This window comes from Exophiala bonariae (assembly GCF_035927105.1).
Source record: "Exophiala bonariae strain CCFEE 5792 chromosome Unknown scaffold_5, whole genome shotgun sequence".
Lineage (NCBI taxonomy): Eukaryota > Fungi > Ascomycota > Eurotiomycetes > Chaetothyriales > Herpotrichiellaceae > Exophiala > Exophiala bonariae.
The window spans coordinates 591,888-607,989 of record NW_027042480.1 but is presented as its reverse complement, the minus strand read 5'-3'; the positions used below and the strand labels follow the sequence as shown (position 1 = coordinate 607,989).

The 16,102-nt window shown below is 50.5% G+C and overlaps 5 protein-coding genes across 5 annotated transcripts; 3 read left to right on the top strand and 2 right to left on the bottom strand.

Moving 5' to 3' along the window:
• Positions 1 to 1,728: 1,728 nt before the first annotated feature.
• Positions 1,729 to 2,526, top strand: LTR84_010990 (uncharacterized protein; the record flags this gene model as incomplete). Its single annotated transcript, XM_064854523.1, has 1 exon — positions 1,729 to 2,526. One exon carries the CDS (start codon positions 1,729 to 1,731, stop codon positions 2,524 to 2,526), a length of 798 nt encoding a protein of 265 aa, XP_064709249.1.
• Positions 2,527 to 3,612: 1,086 nt separating this feature from the next.
• LTR84_010989 (uncharacterized protein) lies at positions 3,613 to 5,331 on the top strand (the record flags this gene model as incomplete). The annotated part of the gene is made up of 1 exon (XM_064854522.1): positions 3,613 to 5,331. One exon carries the CDS (start codon positions 3,613 to 3,615, stop codon positions 5,329 to 5,331), a length of 1,719 nt encoding a protein of 572 aa, XP_064709248.1.
• Positions 5,332 to 6,186: 855 nt separating this feature from the next.
• Positions 6,187 to 7,533, top strand: LTR84_010988 (uncharacterized protein; the record flags this gene model as incomplete). Its single annotated transcript, XM_064854521.1, has 1 exon — positions 6,187 to 7,533. The coding sequence occupies one exon, from the start codon at positions 6,187 to 6,189 to the stop codon at positions 7,531 to 7,533; it is 1,347 nt and encodes a 448-aa protein (XP_064709247.1).
• Positions 7,534 to 8,746: 1,213 nt separating this feature from the next.
• On the bottom strand, positions 8,747 to 9,934 carry LTR84_010987 (uncharacterized protein; the record flags this gene model as incomplete). Its single annotated transcript, XM_064854520.1, has 1 exon — positions 8,747 to 9,934. One exon carries the CDS (start codon positions 9,932 to 9,934, stop codon positions 8,747 to 8,749), a length of 1,188 nt encoding a protein of 395 aa, XP_064709246.1.
• A 2,459-nt stretch (positions 9,935 to 12,393) lies between these two features.
• Positions 12,394 to 15,033, bottom strand: LTR84_010986 (uncharacterized protein; the record flags this gene model as incomplete). Its single annotated transcript, XM_064854519.1, has 1 exon — positions 12,394 to 15,033. One exon carries the CDS (start codon positions 15,031 to 15,033, stop codon positions 12,394 to 12,396), a length of 2,640 nt encoding a protein of 879 aa, XP_064709245.1.
• Between the last annotated feature and the right edge of the window lie 1,069 nt (positions 15,034 to 16,102).

The window sequence follows — 16,102 nt, the reverse complement described above, 5'->3', positions numbered from 1 at the left end:
CAATTTCAACGTAGCAAAAGGATGGAAAGTTGAAGAGGGAAAGCTAGAGGGTTAGACTGCGAGAAGGATGGAAGAAGTCGTACCCAGGGCCTTAAGGGATTGGGGGGACGTGTGGAGTTCAAGAAAACACGCGTGGAGCCAAAAACCAGTTCCGAAATGTCCAGAGGCAGGCAAAAAGGCATGGACAAGAAGATGGGAATTGAAGACGACTGGGAGGGAAGGTTTTGGTGGAATGGGGATCGATAAAGAATTTGTCGATGTGAGTTGATGTTTTCGATCTGGATGTCCTCTCTACGCGCGGCGGCAGCAGTCACTCACACCTAAAAACCGGGTTTGGCGGCGTTGGTGCCTTCCAGTCGCTGGGCTCTCGGCGAACCTCGGCAGCAGGAGGACGAATTGGCACCAGGAAGTGTCTTCCGCACCAAGGGCTCATCCAATCTCAACTCGGCTCACCGAGTGGCGCCTCATCAAGCCACAGTTTCAACGGCTCTTCTGTCGTCATGGCTCGTCCAAAGTGTGGCTGATCCCACTCGTTGTTGGTGACGAGTCCAACTTTCTCACCGTCCTCTTTCTATAAGAGCAACTCTGCTGCCGATCCTTCATAGCGCCTGACTTGAGGTTCATCAGCTCACCTTTTATTCGGTCTGGCTCTCTCGACATCCGTATCTGACGATGTGGGTGTTGTTCAGTCAATTCCAACTCTCTGGAAGTGCCATCCGGGCAGATGACCACCCCCTCAACGTGGATGGAGTTCATATCCGCCAGGATATCTGACGCCTACCATTTCAGGTGAAGTGTCATTTGCCACCGATGCCAATGGCCCGGTGCAGAGATTGCACTGTTGCTACTGGACTCTGGGTTCTGGGAACATATCCGTAGGACCTAGATACTCATGCTCCAGTCCAGTAAGCATCCACTCAGCAAGTAGTTGGGTTGGGACTCAGCATGTCGATGCCGACGAGATCCGTCATACGATGATGAACACACCCTTCTTTTGGACTCATAGATGCATGTGTCACTCCTGGTGTCTTAATCACTACTGTGTCGAGCAGGGTTGAGGACGGAGATACTCGGTGTCCTTGGCGACCCGTCTTTTGACTACCTAAGCACCCCTTCCTAGCAGCAGGCTCATGCAAAGTCACGTGGCGCTGTGGCTCGTGGCTTATGGTCCGATCAGGTTTCATCATCTGTCACTCAAAGTTCATCCACTCGTGGCTTCCAAAACTCGTTCCCAGATAGGTATGTACCTACTTCGGTTGTTAGATAGACCCGCGATAATACGAGGTACCTCGTGCTGGCCTTGACGGATAACCCTGGAGCACTGATACTAGAATGATCACTACCGGTTCCTCCACTGTTGTGGATGCTTTTGGCTTGAATTAATGGAGCGATTGTTTCGGCTTGTAACCGTTTCATCTATTATTGGGGTGCCCTTGGAATGCCTCTCAATCAAAACTTGGGGTCCTTTCAAGTTTGGTACCTGAAGGCTTGAGGCTGAAACGTCATTATTTAAATTGTCCGAGCCGAGATTTTGTGTTCCGAGCCCCCCACCATTATTGTTACGATCTCTTGCTTCAAACTTGTGCAACTCGAACATCCCACGACTGCAACATCTTCCCTCTCGTCTTCAGCTCCATGATTCAACCATTCCACCTTAATTGACCAGCACTCTCTCAAAAACCCCTTCCCCACGTATCCGAGCTCTTCCCTCTTCGCTCAACCGATATCATGGCAAAGCAACCCAACCTCTACAGTTACCCCACTGTCGATGAGGTCGCAGCCAACCTGCGCACCTACATTCTCCATGCACAGAAAGCCGCCTTGAACCGTCATGATGCGTTTAAGATCGCAGTCTCGGGTGGCAGCTTGCCAGCCACTCTGGCCAAAGCCCTCCTTATTCCAGGTAACAACGAAGATGCATCGCAAAGCCCCCAGTTTTCCAAGTGGCACATATATTTCGCCGACGAACGTGCTGTACCCCTCGATCATGAAGACAGCAATTATGGTCTCCTGAAGAAAGATCTACTTGACAAAATCCCTGCCGAACAAGGCGCACCCCATGTATATCCCATCAATCTCAAATATCTCGACAATACCCAAGAGCTCGCCGATCAATATCAGGAAGTCCTCATGTCCGGATTCGCCAACAAGGATAGTGTCCGCCTACCCATTTTCGATCTCATTCTCCTCGGTTGTGGTCCGGACGGTCACACCTGCAGTCTTTTCCCTGGCCATGAACTACTCCGAGAGGCTGATGCTTGGGTCGCAAGCATTGAAGATAGCCCCAAACCGCCCCCACGGAGAATTACACTTACGCTACCTGTCGTGACACATGCACACAAGATCGCTTTCGTGGCCACGGGCGGTGGAAAGAAAGAAATCCTGAAGAAGATCCTTGAAGCCGACGATGAGGGCCGCAATCTACCGTGTGGACTCGTCAATGAGGGCGCTGGCGAAAAAGTTTCATGGTTCACCGACAGTGCGGCCGTCGAAGGAGTTGCGTTCCCTAGGAGGGGCAGTTTGTGATGACTCGATGGATGAATAGATTCCAAGTACCCCAACAAAACGAATACGCTGGGTTTATGGCTTTTGAGCAGTCATGACATGCCATTGACGAAGAATATGCTTTGCTGTGGATTGAGTGTCCTCGAGAACTCTCACGCCCGCCCTTGGGCTTCATGATGCAGTGATCGAGGCGTTTTGGAACTATAGAAAGGCGTTGGTTGACAGAGTGGGAAATTCTGGATGGGCCATGATTGATGAAGTCTCCTGCCAATGGTATAGAATTGAATTACACTGACTGTTCTGTTTATTGTTCGCAGGTGATATTTGTTCTTTTCGGTGGAGGTTCTCGATTTTCACAATCGGCCATTCTTCTCTTGACATTGTTAAAATCTTCCTGCACAATCCTTCCATGTGCCGGTCAATTTCTCTCCTTTTCGACAAGAGTCAGTATCGCATGTGCTTCCCATTGCGTTATATTCGTGATGCCATGGATGTCATCTCATGCACGATAAGCATAAGTGGGTCGAAATACGGAGTGACAATAGGCACTGGCAGAACGTTGACCTCTTTCTCCATACGGCTTTAATAACCACAAGCGAAATGCATCTCAATGCCACCAGTGAGCTCCATTCAACAAGACCTTGCCCGTTTGAACCTCCACCAGCCCTAAGTGACCCGTCGGCTTACTCTCGCAATTCAGTGTTCCAGACTGCTGCCTCCGAGACAGGAAAAGCTGAATAACCAATTACCTCAATAGCGGTTAAACCATCAGCAACCGAACCAACCATTTCAGGACAATCGCTTAAACTTCTCAACAGTCAGCCTTGCCCATTCGGGACAGCGAGGCTGATAAATGACGTCGATCTTGCACGAATTAAAACGCTCGCCGGCCTTAGGTCGGGAAATGATCGGCCAGAATGCCACCGATCAAAATTCGACCTCCAAACAATAATCAGTATACCTCTCCTAGTCAACAACTCGGGCCAGTATATTAAGGATGGAGGATTACCTCCCTCAGGTCCATCATGTTCTTATCGACAATACGGCAATCGCACACAGCGACATCCCTTTCCGCCACAACCACCATCAATACCTATCCATCCAAAAATGTCACAACCCCAACCAGAAGAGACTGCCTCACAAGGCACCAACCAACCAGCTCAGCCTCAGCATGAAGACTTAAACCTCCGACTCTACAGGACAGAAACTCGAGCAACACTCCAGAACATCGGCGTATCGGAAAACCCACCACCAATCGACGTCAACTATCCCGAAGTCGGACGGACAAGCCAACCCCTCTTCCCTGAAGAATACACCATCGAAACAGTCACAGGTCTCGTGCCACAACGTACCCTCGAGCAGATCCGATCCAGAGCAGAACTACCCAGCTCCAGCTCCTCGTCAGATGAGGAACAACCCGACCCAGAGAAGAAAGCAGGCGAAGCCCCGGTCGAATTCGTGACCTTCACGATCGCCGACCCCGAGAATCCCCACAATTGGTCGGATGTCTACCGATGGTACATCACGCTGATGGCGTCCATGTTAGTTGTGTGCATTGCATTCGGCTCCTCAATCGTCACTGGTGGCCTAGGTCTGATCGAAGATAAATACAACGTCTCCCTCGAGGTTGCCATCCTGACCTGCTCCATCATGGTGTGCGGCTTCGCCGTTGGCCCTCTGCTGTGGTCCCCACTCTCCGAGATCATCGGCCGACGACCCGTCTACATCATCTCATTGGCCCTCTACACCATCTTCAACATTCCCTGTGCCCTCTCGCCCAACATCGGTGGCCTCCTAGCCTGCCGCTTCCTGTGCGGCGTCTTCTCCAGCTCCGGCCTCTCCCTCGCTGGCGGCACCATCGCCGACATCTGGAACATCGAGGAACGGGGCATGGCGATCGCGTACTTCGCGGCTGCGCCATATGCGGGCCCTGTCTTAGGCCCGATCGTATGTGGGTGGATCAACATCGGTACGGGACGCCTCGACCTCTTCTTCTGGGTCAACATGGGTTTTGCCGGCGTGATCATGATCCTGATCGGTCTGATTCCCGAAACTTATGCGCCCGTGATCCTTAAACGGCGCGCGGCACGCCTGCGCAAAGAAACGGGCGACCCAAACATCATCACGGAGCAAGAAAAGACCAAACTGACCCTCAAGCAAATCGTTCGCACCAGCCTGGTCCGCCCCATCACGATGATCCTGACCGAGCCCGTCCTCGACCTGATGTGCATGTACATCGTGCTGATCTACGCGATGCTGTATGCCTTCTTCTTCGCGTACCCAGTCATCTTCGGCAAGCTGTACGGCTACAACGACGGGCAGATTGGCCTGATGTTCATCCCGATCCTGATCGGCGCGGGCTTCGCCCTCGTCACCACGCCCTACATCGAGAAACAGTTCCGCGCCATCTGCGCGAGACGTACCCCGACGCCCGAGGACCGCCTGGTCGGTGCTCTCATCGGCGCCCCCTTCATCCCCGTCAGCCTTTTCATCCTCGGCGCCACCTCCTACCACCATATCATCTGGGTCGGGCCTGCTTCGTCCGGTCTCGCCTTCGGCTACGGCATGGTGCTGTGCTACTACTCCGTCAACAACTATATCATCGACTCATACCAGAAATATGCGGCGTCCGCTCTGGCCGCGAAAGTCTTCTTGCGCTCGGGCGGTGGAGCGGCCTTCCCACTGTTCACCACCCAGATGTACGACCGCTTGGGGTTGAACTGGGCGTCGTGGTTGTTAGCCTTCATTGGTGTCGGAATGGTGTTTATCCCTTTTTGCTTCTACATCTGGGGTGGAAAGCTCAGGGCCAAATTGAGCAAGGACTAGATGTGTTGCCTGATTAGCTCTTGGGGATGATATGTTTATAAAATTAGGGTAGATGTCCAGAAACGACGACGATGTTGAGCATGTGCATCCATAGAATCTTGCATACTTACATATATCACTTATCTAATACTTAATACCCATGAATCTTATAATCGCTATATCATATAACAGACTTTTCCGCTGCCATTGAATCATGCTGACAGAAGTGACGCCACCTCCTAGCTAGAGCTCTTTAGAACGTAAGACTAACTCCCTTTCCTCTATATGCCCAACATAGTACACCCCAAGGCGCAAGAGTTGGTGTCTTTCATTCCCGTTGTTCCACAATCAGATGCTGAGCAACTTGACAATGATACCCTGAGATTCTGCACATTTCTTTCGCAACCAGGCTGCTTGCTCCAGATCTGTGGCTAGCATATTGAACAATGAAAGTTTCCGATAGTAGTGAGACACGCTGTGTTTGCCATCCACGACGACAATGCTTGCAATCACAGCTCTGTCATCTTCCTTCTCGCCTCAGTGACACAGTGTCTGGGCTGCTTTGTGGCTGTGTCTCAGATAGCTGTTCATATCTCACGAACAAATTCCTTATCAAGGCTGCTTAGCATTCGTGTTGATGAGCATCGGTGCCCTCCAGTCTCAACAAAAGCCTGCGTAACGACTAGTGCAGTGGGAACGACTTACTTCTGAATGACCTGGAATTGGCTTATTGAAACCGCGGCTCTTTACTCACATATTTCTTCTTAAATTTCCCATTCCCTCCCTTTCTTCTTCCTCTCACATGTTGTGCCCACATCTCAAAACGATCTTCCAGTCTCTCTGTCTGCACTGAGTGTCTCTTCTCCCTAGCTCGTCATGGCTGCTCGATATATTCCACCTCATGCTCGCAATGGCCATCAAACTGCCAACTCGATCAACAGTACTGCAAAGTGTGTCTCACCCCATCTCCAGGACGGCGAACTGAATCCCTCTCTTGGAGATCTCGGACGGGATCATTATCGAACAGTGAAGGAGATCAAACAGTATTTCTGGCCAAACGGTAATGCAGACCTCAAGGTCCAAGACTCAAGCTGTGAAGATCTTAAGGACGAAGATGTTGAGCGTGATCATTCTTGTGGGGAGAAAGTTAGCAATACATCCTTCGGCACTGAGGATAACGACGGCAAGCCAATCAAGAACAATGATCCTCCGTTAAAATCGCATGCTACACTTCTAGCATCGGCCGCTCATCCGAGAGTTCTCAGCTATGTCCTGGTCTTCCACGATTCCAATCCACGCTGGAAAAAGGACAACATCATCTTCGCAAAGTCCAACCTCCATTTATTGCCACCAGAGCACTCGGACGATCTGAAAATTGACAGCAACAATGATGCCCATGGCAAAAATTCTGATATGGGTGCTTCTTGTGGCGTCCCTCGCGAAGAAGTCCCTATCGCAGTCTTTCACGGCGCCCGAAGCTGTGACCGAAACAGAATGGACTTCGATGCTTGGTATCGTGTGTCACGAGTGCAGATTCTCGAACCCCATACAGCTGAACTTGAACGTATGATGGGACAGAAGTTCTCTTTGCTCCACATGAAGCATAGCCAGGATGCAAAGACAAAAAAGTTCGAGAGAAGTTTGAAGCGGAAGTGGGCCGTGATAAAGCTGGAGAAAGATGTACAAGCCAATCTCAAGCGTGGGAAACCGATCATCCCCAGGTTGGAGGGAAAAGAGGGACGGGGATCGGGTAAAACATCGTCAGGAAGTGCACAGACTCTGGGTGTGAATGAGATGTTGAGAATATTGAGATTGAGAGATGATGAAGGAAAAGCAGGTACGCATGAAGATGTTCAGGAGGGAGCTCAGGACTCGGAAGAGGGCCACGAAGCTGCCCAGGCAGGTTTTCAGAACGACGCTCAAGAGGGAGCTCAGGGTAGTCCAGATGCCAAGGGCGATATTAAAGAATCCCACCTGAACAGTGCGCCTAATGACCACGACTCACCAAACGACAATGAACAAAGCCCGAAGGATGACAATCAAAAGGACACCCCAGAGGAGACTCCAGATGCCGCTCAGAAAGCTCCTCCCGTGAAAGGCAAGAAGAAGCCCGAACACAAGAACACCACAACAGATAGAGAAACTCACCCTGCGAAGCGCAGCATAAAGCTTGATCCCACCGTCCCATCATTTGTACCAAAAATGCGACGAGACAACGCCTGATCTGGTCCAGAGTCCTGTGGGAAGGGAATCACCTTACCACTGGCGTCCAAGCGTGCAGGCAGTGATGTTGGATTTTGTTCTGAGTCGAAGAAATGGTGAAGCAGGTCGACTCTAAGGTTGGGTATGACTTCGAGTGTATGAGTGTACAAACTGGGCAAGGAAGGAGAAGTGAATCCTGCGTGTGCAATTTCAAGATGCAGTCCATAGCAACCAAGTCCGTCTCATAGCGAGCTCCTGCAGAATAGTGTTGTGGGAGAGCCTGTGCGCCGACAATAACAATGCGCAAACCCGTTTCTAGACAATCCTCTTGACCTAACCTTCTCTCTCGCCGAGTATCATAGATATCCAACCCCCTTCCTCCGAACCGTGCAGAGAGTCGACCTCAGCTCAAGCTGCAACGCGAACCAGGGTCCTGTATGTAGATAGCTGCCTCCTCCTTTCCTACCTATAGGTACCCCTAAAGTGCCAGGAACAAAAAACCACCTAGCTCAGGCGAGTCGTCACTGCTGGATAGTTAGATCTGGGGGAATCTGGGGGAATCTGGCGAAAGAATATGTTTGCTGGGTGACGAAACTCCCAGTGAAGAAACCTCCCCCCCTATTTGGTCCAAAAAAAGAGAGTCCGGAGAAACTTGCGCCCGACGACCCGAGAACAAAGCACCGGCTGACCTTTTGCTGGGTGATGGAGTGTCCCGTTCAGGAGGTCGAGGTGACTGGATCTGGTATCACCTGGTATCCCCTACTCCTACGATCAAAGAAGGTTGGAGGAGGCTGGAGGCCCAAGGCATGGCATGACATAGTCTTCGGATGTGTACGGTAATACTTAAGGTAGATTGCACGAAAACGGAAGACAAAAAAGCAGAAGTTCTCCAGTGCTTGAAGCAAAACATCGTTATAATCGATGTGGGAGTGTTTGATCCTGCTATCTACATAGATCCCCATGCCATTTATACCAGAAGACTGGCAAGAGCATGTTGTCATATCCGCTCGCTAATCTATCCATATCCCGTAATAATGCCCATCCCAAAAGAACGCCGTGCTATATACATTGCCTCGATTTTTTCCTTCGTGATAAATGTGGTATCTCTGCTTGGCTGACCCCTTCCAGCAATCCAAACTGGAATGGAAGGGCGGGGCGACAAGGTAAATTTCATCTCACATGGACTGGCCAAACAATGCCAGTGCTCCTCAAAAACAAAGCAGCTCTTGCTCGTCTATGTGCCTAACCATATCGCCGCTATCAACGTCGCCAATCCAGCAGTCATGACGGATATCTGGGGTGCAGAGGCACCGGAGGAGCCGGGCGTGGTCACGGCGCCAGTCTTGACGTTTGTGGCGACGAAGCCCGCACCGCACAGGGAGTCCAGTTGATTGGCACATCCAGTGTATGTTTTCGCCAGAGGTTGATTATCTGTACCTGCATAGCCGGCGAAGATACCCATTGTGTCATGTAGACACTGGTTGCATGTGGGTTGTACCACCGCCGGCAAGGTCATGCCTACAGCTGTCAGATAGGGATAGAAGTCGAAAGGGTTAGTTCTGTTCAAGACAGCGTCACTGAAACAGTAATTTCCCGTTTCACTGCTTTTGAGGCAGGTCGCTCGGTATACGGGTTCATATGCCATCATGCCCGAGTACGCCTGCACGACCAGTGGGTTCTGGCGCGCGAAATCGGTACCACAGTTGTCATCTTCGATGAGTTCTGAGGCGAGATTGCTGAGTAACGGCATGCAGACTGCTAATGGTGCGTCGCAGGCCGCGTCGAGTGTTTGAGTGAGTAGTGGGCCTGACTTCTCGACCTGAATGAAGGAGTTGGAGTTCTGTAGAAAAAGAGATACTGGAAGGCATGATTGGAATGTCGAGTTGCTGAGGAAATTGGAGAAGAATTGAGGGCATGAGGATTTGGTGAAATTACTCCCCAAGGATGTATCGAATGCGGAAGGTAGGGATGTAGTGACAACTGTGACGGAAGGTAAAGTGTTTCCAGATGTAGTAGTTGGAGTTACCGACGTGTCTCCTCCAGTTGACGAGCTTTTCGTGGTGGTTGATTTTGCAGATTTTGATGTCTCTGTTGTTGAAGCAGCTGAATTCGCGGTTGAGGTAGCCGCAGATTCGGCTGTAGTTGTTGATTCCTCGTCTTCCCCAACTTGCCTCCGCTTAAACACCAAGGTCGGTCGTGGTGGAGGCGCTCGCCGGTCGACATGGATTTCACCTCGTGCAGCCAGCTCCTTCAAGAGGTTGGAGTCGTCGACACTGGGTGTATAGTTGATTGCATATCCTGATGTCCTTGATACCATCGCCACCAACACTATCATTAAGGAAAGCATTATCGTAGAACTGTTGCCTAGGCCAGCGAGCCCTCCTCTTCGGCTGTTGCGTATGTTTGAGCGTAGATTACCCATATTGTGAGTTTCGTGATTAATTATATTGTGCTGTAGCGAGTGACTGTAGTTTGAATTCAGTTGTAGAACGAATGGACGCCCATGAGAAAGATCTCAGGACAAAGCACCGAGTTGGGTGCTATTCAAAAGAGTGTAATGCCGTCCGCCATCGACAGTTGTTGAACGACGACGACTTCGATAGTCGTTCAGGTATCAGAGTACCTCACACCTCGGGATGATTGTGCTTTGTTGGTCTCACGGTGTTACTGCGACCGTGTGGGATAAAGGTTGGGAAGTCCAGCGCCGATCTTTTGATTCTAGACTTGGGAATGGGCGATACCACGTGTTCCACCCTGGGCGTTGATCCTGTTGATCTGCCGAAGAAGGTCAAGGGTGGTGCTCGTTTTCGGATTGGAGAGTTTCAGAGTGATTTAAGCGACAGGAGTTGAAAGAGCTTGATACTCGCTTTGCCTCAGTTGTTGTGTATTATTAGATGAAATCAACTTGACCTTGGACGATGCTCGAGGCGAAAATAAAAGAGTAACAAAATTGAATACCATCCTCGAGATGTCAAAGTAAACAGCACATGGAGGTCGATTGAAGGATTTGACAGCCTACAAGGGTGTAGTCGGTCGGGGACTCGGGGCCAACCTACCTCGAAGAACCGAGAAGATGGTGGGTGGCATTCTTACCAGTCAGCGTTAGTAGGCAGGCTCGATGGAATGCGGGCGGGTATTAGTCTGGAAATGAGGCTCCACAATGCGTTGAAAACCATTTGCGACTCCCAGAATTCCTGCGAAGTTTGTCGAGAATTGGGTAAGACCACCCTGGGCCACCACGGTGATGGCTTTTTGTGGCTTTCCAATGGTGGCGCTCGAAATATTCTCCAAACACCTGTTCCATCAGAAGTTGTTGTACACATACAGAATTGGATTCCCAAAGAAGAGTAAACCTGCGGGCTATTTTCGATTGTGTCAAAACCCTATCTTAGTGGTTCTTGAATCTTGACTGTAAATGACGTTAACAAGTCAAAAAAGAGTTTATTTCCGCCTCGTCTTGCGTAAGTGAGCATAATCATCACCACCTACTCGGTCCACGATTCACCGCGTCCAGAAAGTCAGAGACTCGATGAGTACAAGGTAGTGCAGCCACTAACTGATCCTCGTATGCCCCAGAGACGACCGTTGAGGCTTGTCCAGGGGGTAACCGGCCCAGCAAGCACCACCATGTCGATAGCATGCATCAAGGACAAGAGCCAACAACGTCGCGATCGTGGCAAAAGTAGGCACTAACTGGTAGCGAAGCACGAGGGTGATAAAAACAGGAACTACCTAGTACCGAGTACCAGTGTGTGTGAAGATGATCTCGCGTGTGAAGGAGACTTGAACGCTTTGGATGGAATTGGAGAAACTCGTGGGTGCCAAGTTTCAATAGTGCGCGACCCCGATGGAAAAAGATTCAGGGGTGGAAAGGGGAGCGGGTGAGGCTGAGCACCAAGAGCCGCCAGAGCAACCACCAGACAAAGTCAAAGACTCCCATGAATAATTAATAATTGCGAAGGGAAGTCCACCACCCTGGGTTTTTACTTGAGCTTTCGTAATCCTCCATTCCACATCGCCCGTGGTTGGTGTGATGTCTACTTGTGCCTATCGAGTGATAAGCACGTAAAGAAATGCGAACGAGGCTCTCGGGAATTGATCGCGCCTTGATCTCTGACCATTGGTTGGGCCACGTAATTGCGTATTTGAGCTTGACTTGGACTGTCATCCAAAGGATTCACCTTGTCCTTGTTCTTGTCCTAATTAGCCCATTGTATGCTCAAGATTCGAGCAGTATGTACTTGGTAATACCTCACGTACATACCTACCTAGGTAGCATTCAATATTGATAGATTACCTGCTTGGTATCCGGCGTTCTATCCACTGCTTGGACCGAACAAATAAGGCCGCAACCGCTATGGAGTCACTCGGGAATAGCAAAGTAATTTCCCAGGATGATTCGAGCCGAATCAACTGGTACAAAAGTCGATGCACGCGTGGAGGGCTAATAGAGGAAGGACCCCCGAAGATCAACGATTGGATTTGGCATGATTAGATCCTAAATGAGTCTTCTTGACGCCCACCATTAGCAATGATCGACGGATCTGCAGTCTAGAACGTATCTTGAGCTCTTCAGGTGAAAGTCGAACCGAATGTCGAAATATCTGTAGGCCGCTCACGCGACTACATCGATCGTCATGATGCGTTATCTGCCATGAATCTTCGCCTACAGAGACTTCTGGTGTGCTCAAAGTTGACAGTCTTGCCTCCGAGAAGGAATTCCTCGCCCCGAATAACATCAAATGTTTCATTACTCGTTAATTGATCACAGGCCCACCGCAACCACAATGGCCTCAGATGATGACTCCACAGATGTAACCAGGTCGATATCATCTCCGTACGTCTACCCGTAGGCCTGAACCTCAATCAGAAGGATTGAAATCAACTCCTCCTAGTCTCCCCATTGAGCGACTGCATGTGTGGATCTACAAACTCTGCAACCTCATGCTGCTGGCCACGTAATGCATTCTCTCTTTCCTGTATGCAGCGAGTAAATCCCATATTGGCCCAGCCACCAAGTCGATTGAAAAAGACCCGACCGGCTGGATGTTTTCGAATGCGATCTAGCACCGTGGCGACGGCCATTCTCACCCTCGAGTCCTCATGCCAGAGTCCGAGGCCGATATAGAACAGGCCAGCTTCAGATACCGGTGTTAACTCAAGTAGTTCCAGTATGCTATCATAATCCGTACAGTAGCCCTCGAGAGCAAGGTAAATTGCTCCTGCCTCGGTTGGACTCAAGCGAAGAGTCCGCAGCTTTGATAACGAATGGTAAAGGTCGACGTATGGTTTCGATGGAGCACGGGCAAGCATATTGCTCATACTTACAGGCGACGTTGGTGAACCAGGATCTTGGGCATTTGCTGCAAGGTCGGAAATGAATGCATAGTATGACCGTGTGTTGCGCCACCCTTCGATTCGGGCTGCAGAGGCCGCTAATTCACGGTTCTTGGCCTCATCGCTGGCCCAAACATATCCATGTCCTTTCAAATTCTTGCTCGAGGTCTTGAGAGACATAGGACGATCGGGAGGTTTGCTAGTTTTGGGTGTCTCAACCTTGTCAACTTCCGTCGGAGGAATTGATATTAGACTGCTAGCGCCATAGACAGTTTCCTCGAAGGCCGCAGCTATACGTGTGAATTTGGTGATATAGGCACGGAATTTAGCCCGAATGATGGACTCGCCATGTCGTGATGCAATACCTCGAGTGATTTCGTCCATAAACATGATATCTCCAGTGGCATCGGTACTCCCTAGCTCTTTCGCCGCCAACATATGACCATGTTGCTGAAAGTATGTTGTGCCTTCAGTAAGTGGGGCTGACTCAATGCAGGATGAGATCTTGATTCTACCTGAGGGCAGGTCACACAGCAGATCCCACCATTCAGGGTGATATGAAAATGCAGGGTTTGTCACGCCAGCGATGAAACCAGGCACTTTTAAAAGCTCATCAATCTTGGTCAGATCAGTATATGGGAAGGCATGCCGGGTAAACCCTTTGAGCACACCACCCGATACCAGTGCACAAGCAGCAAGGACGGCTTCGGCAACTTCACCAGATGGTCTGTTATGACCAAGGAATATGACACGCTTCTGAGTGAGCATAGCATTGATTAAAACGATTATAGGATGCGTATACGCGCCAGAGGTGGTCAGATGTGGATGAAGGGCAAAGGGCTGAGGTTGTGACATATGAGGGCCACCAAAGATTTGAACAAGTTTGATCAAAGAGAAATCGCCGACGGTCTCTGCAGAAAGAGCAGTGGGAATCTTGACAGGTATAGGAATACCATTATACACGATTTTGGACTCGAACTCGTGAGTGTCACGGGGGACATTGTATTTTGGTTCTGCTTTGGTTGGTGACTCCGGTTGTTCGGGAGCCCTGCCTAAGGCTTCGTCGGTCAGGCGCTGAGAAATCATTTGATCGAACTTCTCCAAAAACATGTCTTTGGCGTCGCTGGCTTGAAGAATATGACGTTCCAAGAGGGAGAGCCGGGGCATCAGTGAGAGATCCATCGCATTGAGTGCATTGTAAAGCAACTCAAGGGTGTCGGGAGTGGGAACCTTGAAATAATCTTCTAGTGCCAGCAATAGTAAGGGTTTGTAGATGTGGAGGAACGAGTGTCTGGTGCATATCGCCATAGCTTTGACCACTGCACCTCTCTTGACCGTACTGTCCTGTTTTGTGTTGACCAGATTCAGGACGTACATCAATGGGGGACTGTCTAGAGAATCATCATCGCTTTCTTCACTGCTGGAGGCTTGCTCGCTCTGGGTGCTTTGAGAATCATGCGACTTCCTGGCCTTGCGTCTCAGGGCGCGTTTTTGTCGGGCGATCTTTCTCTCCATGGCATCTTCCTCATTATTGCCCGCATCCTTGTGGAGGAAGAACATGGTCCAATCCTGTTGCCTCACATGTGTTTGATCGGGAAGCATGAGTTCGGCCAACATGTTCTCATCTGGACTGATTGCACCGGGATATTGGTGTTCCATGATAGGACCACGATCAATGTCGAAAGAGGCGACCAGGATATACTCGACATGAGGCTCTGGGGAATATAAGGGATAGGCTGACTTCAGTCGCTTGGTGGGACGGTATGGGTAGGGACCATCCTCGGGGACCGTGGAAATTCGTCCAGAAGAACGGTAGGACCCCCTCGGAGAAGGAGGGATCAAGGAGCTCTGGGAGGGGACTTTCTGATGAGCATTACTGGGGCGATGAGAAAGTGAGGATTTATGAGAGCCCGACTGGGATTGCGACGAGGTGGTGGAAGGTGGACGTTCATTTTGCTGAGGGTATGGATGAGTGCGATATGCGACGGGTTCGGGCATTGGAAGTGGAAGTGGTATTGGGTCAGGCTTTGTAGTAGCAGTTGGTGATTGAGGCACAGAACGAGACTGATGAGAAGACGGGTTCGCGGTCGCGACGGCGGAGTCCTTGGAGATTTGTTTTGTCTCTATGTGTCGCTGAACCATTCGAGCAGAGAGGAAATGCGAGGAGATGTATGCATCTGCCATGGTGAGGGTAGCCTCAGCGCTCAGGCTCAGAAGCGACCCAAGACGGGGAGTGTGCTTTGACCAGTCTGGAGTAGTGTGGTCCGTATGGAGCACTTGTCAGTGATGATCCATGCAGTTGGTGTCACAGATTTACGGAGTTTATCAAGGTCGTTCCACTTGAGGAAGAGATAAGGCCCACGTTTGGAAGCAAATGTCTGAGACGAGAGGAGCTGTGGAAGTCGCGAGGCTCGAAAGAGGATTCCCTACTCGGTAGACCATTTGAAGGCGCCTCGGGCACAGGGGCTGAAGGAGGGGCCGAAGCCTCTAAAGTCTACGAGGTCCCCCCTGGGAAACCCTTCTGTCGGCTGGTTACTTCCGGCCGTGGGCTTCTCCTAGGGGGCTGGCAATGCCAAGTCCTTCCTGTTCCTTCTTGGGTGTTTCCCGCAGTCCGACTTAGGTACCTCGTCGGTAGTTGGTGGATGGGCGGCCGCCATTTACATCTGGCGTTATTCGTGCTTCGACCCTAACAGTTCAGTACCACAACTTTCTACCTACACTACTGTCCTCGGTACCTCGTACTTGGTAGAGCATTCAAGTCAACTGCGTGAAGAATCACTAAATACGAGTGGCATTCATGGTGCAAAGTTTGATTCTTGTAGCCAGGGCCTGGACCTTGTGTCTCCCTGTAATTCAGCTTCGACTCGTGTCGGTGTCTGCTGTAGGTAGGTTTAGGGAGGGTACATGCCTAAAGTAGACTCTTCAGAGACCTAAGGAGGAGCATTGAGAGCGTGAGGTGCAGTTGTACGGGGAATCATAAGTGGCCTCAAACCGTCCATTTTTGGTCGCCCTGACAACCGCTTTATTTGGTGGACCACTTCGCGGTTGGATTTCCACATATTCTATACCAGAAAGTATGCACGGCACATTCGAGGCTAAATGATCGCGTTGGCTTGAGAAGAAACAGCCTCGTTTCACTACCAATATCAATCTCACGCATCTCTCCAAGCCTGCGACCAAACTCACTCGTCGGTCCAATTGCTCAACAGACATTAAGTGAGTCCAGTTGCGTTGGTGTCATCACCCCGTCAAT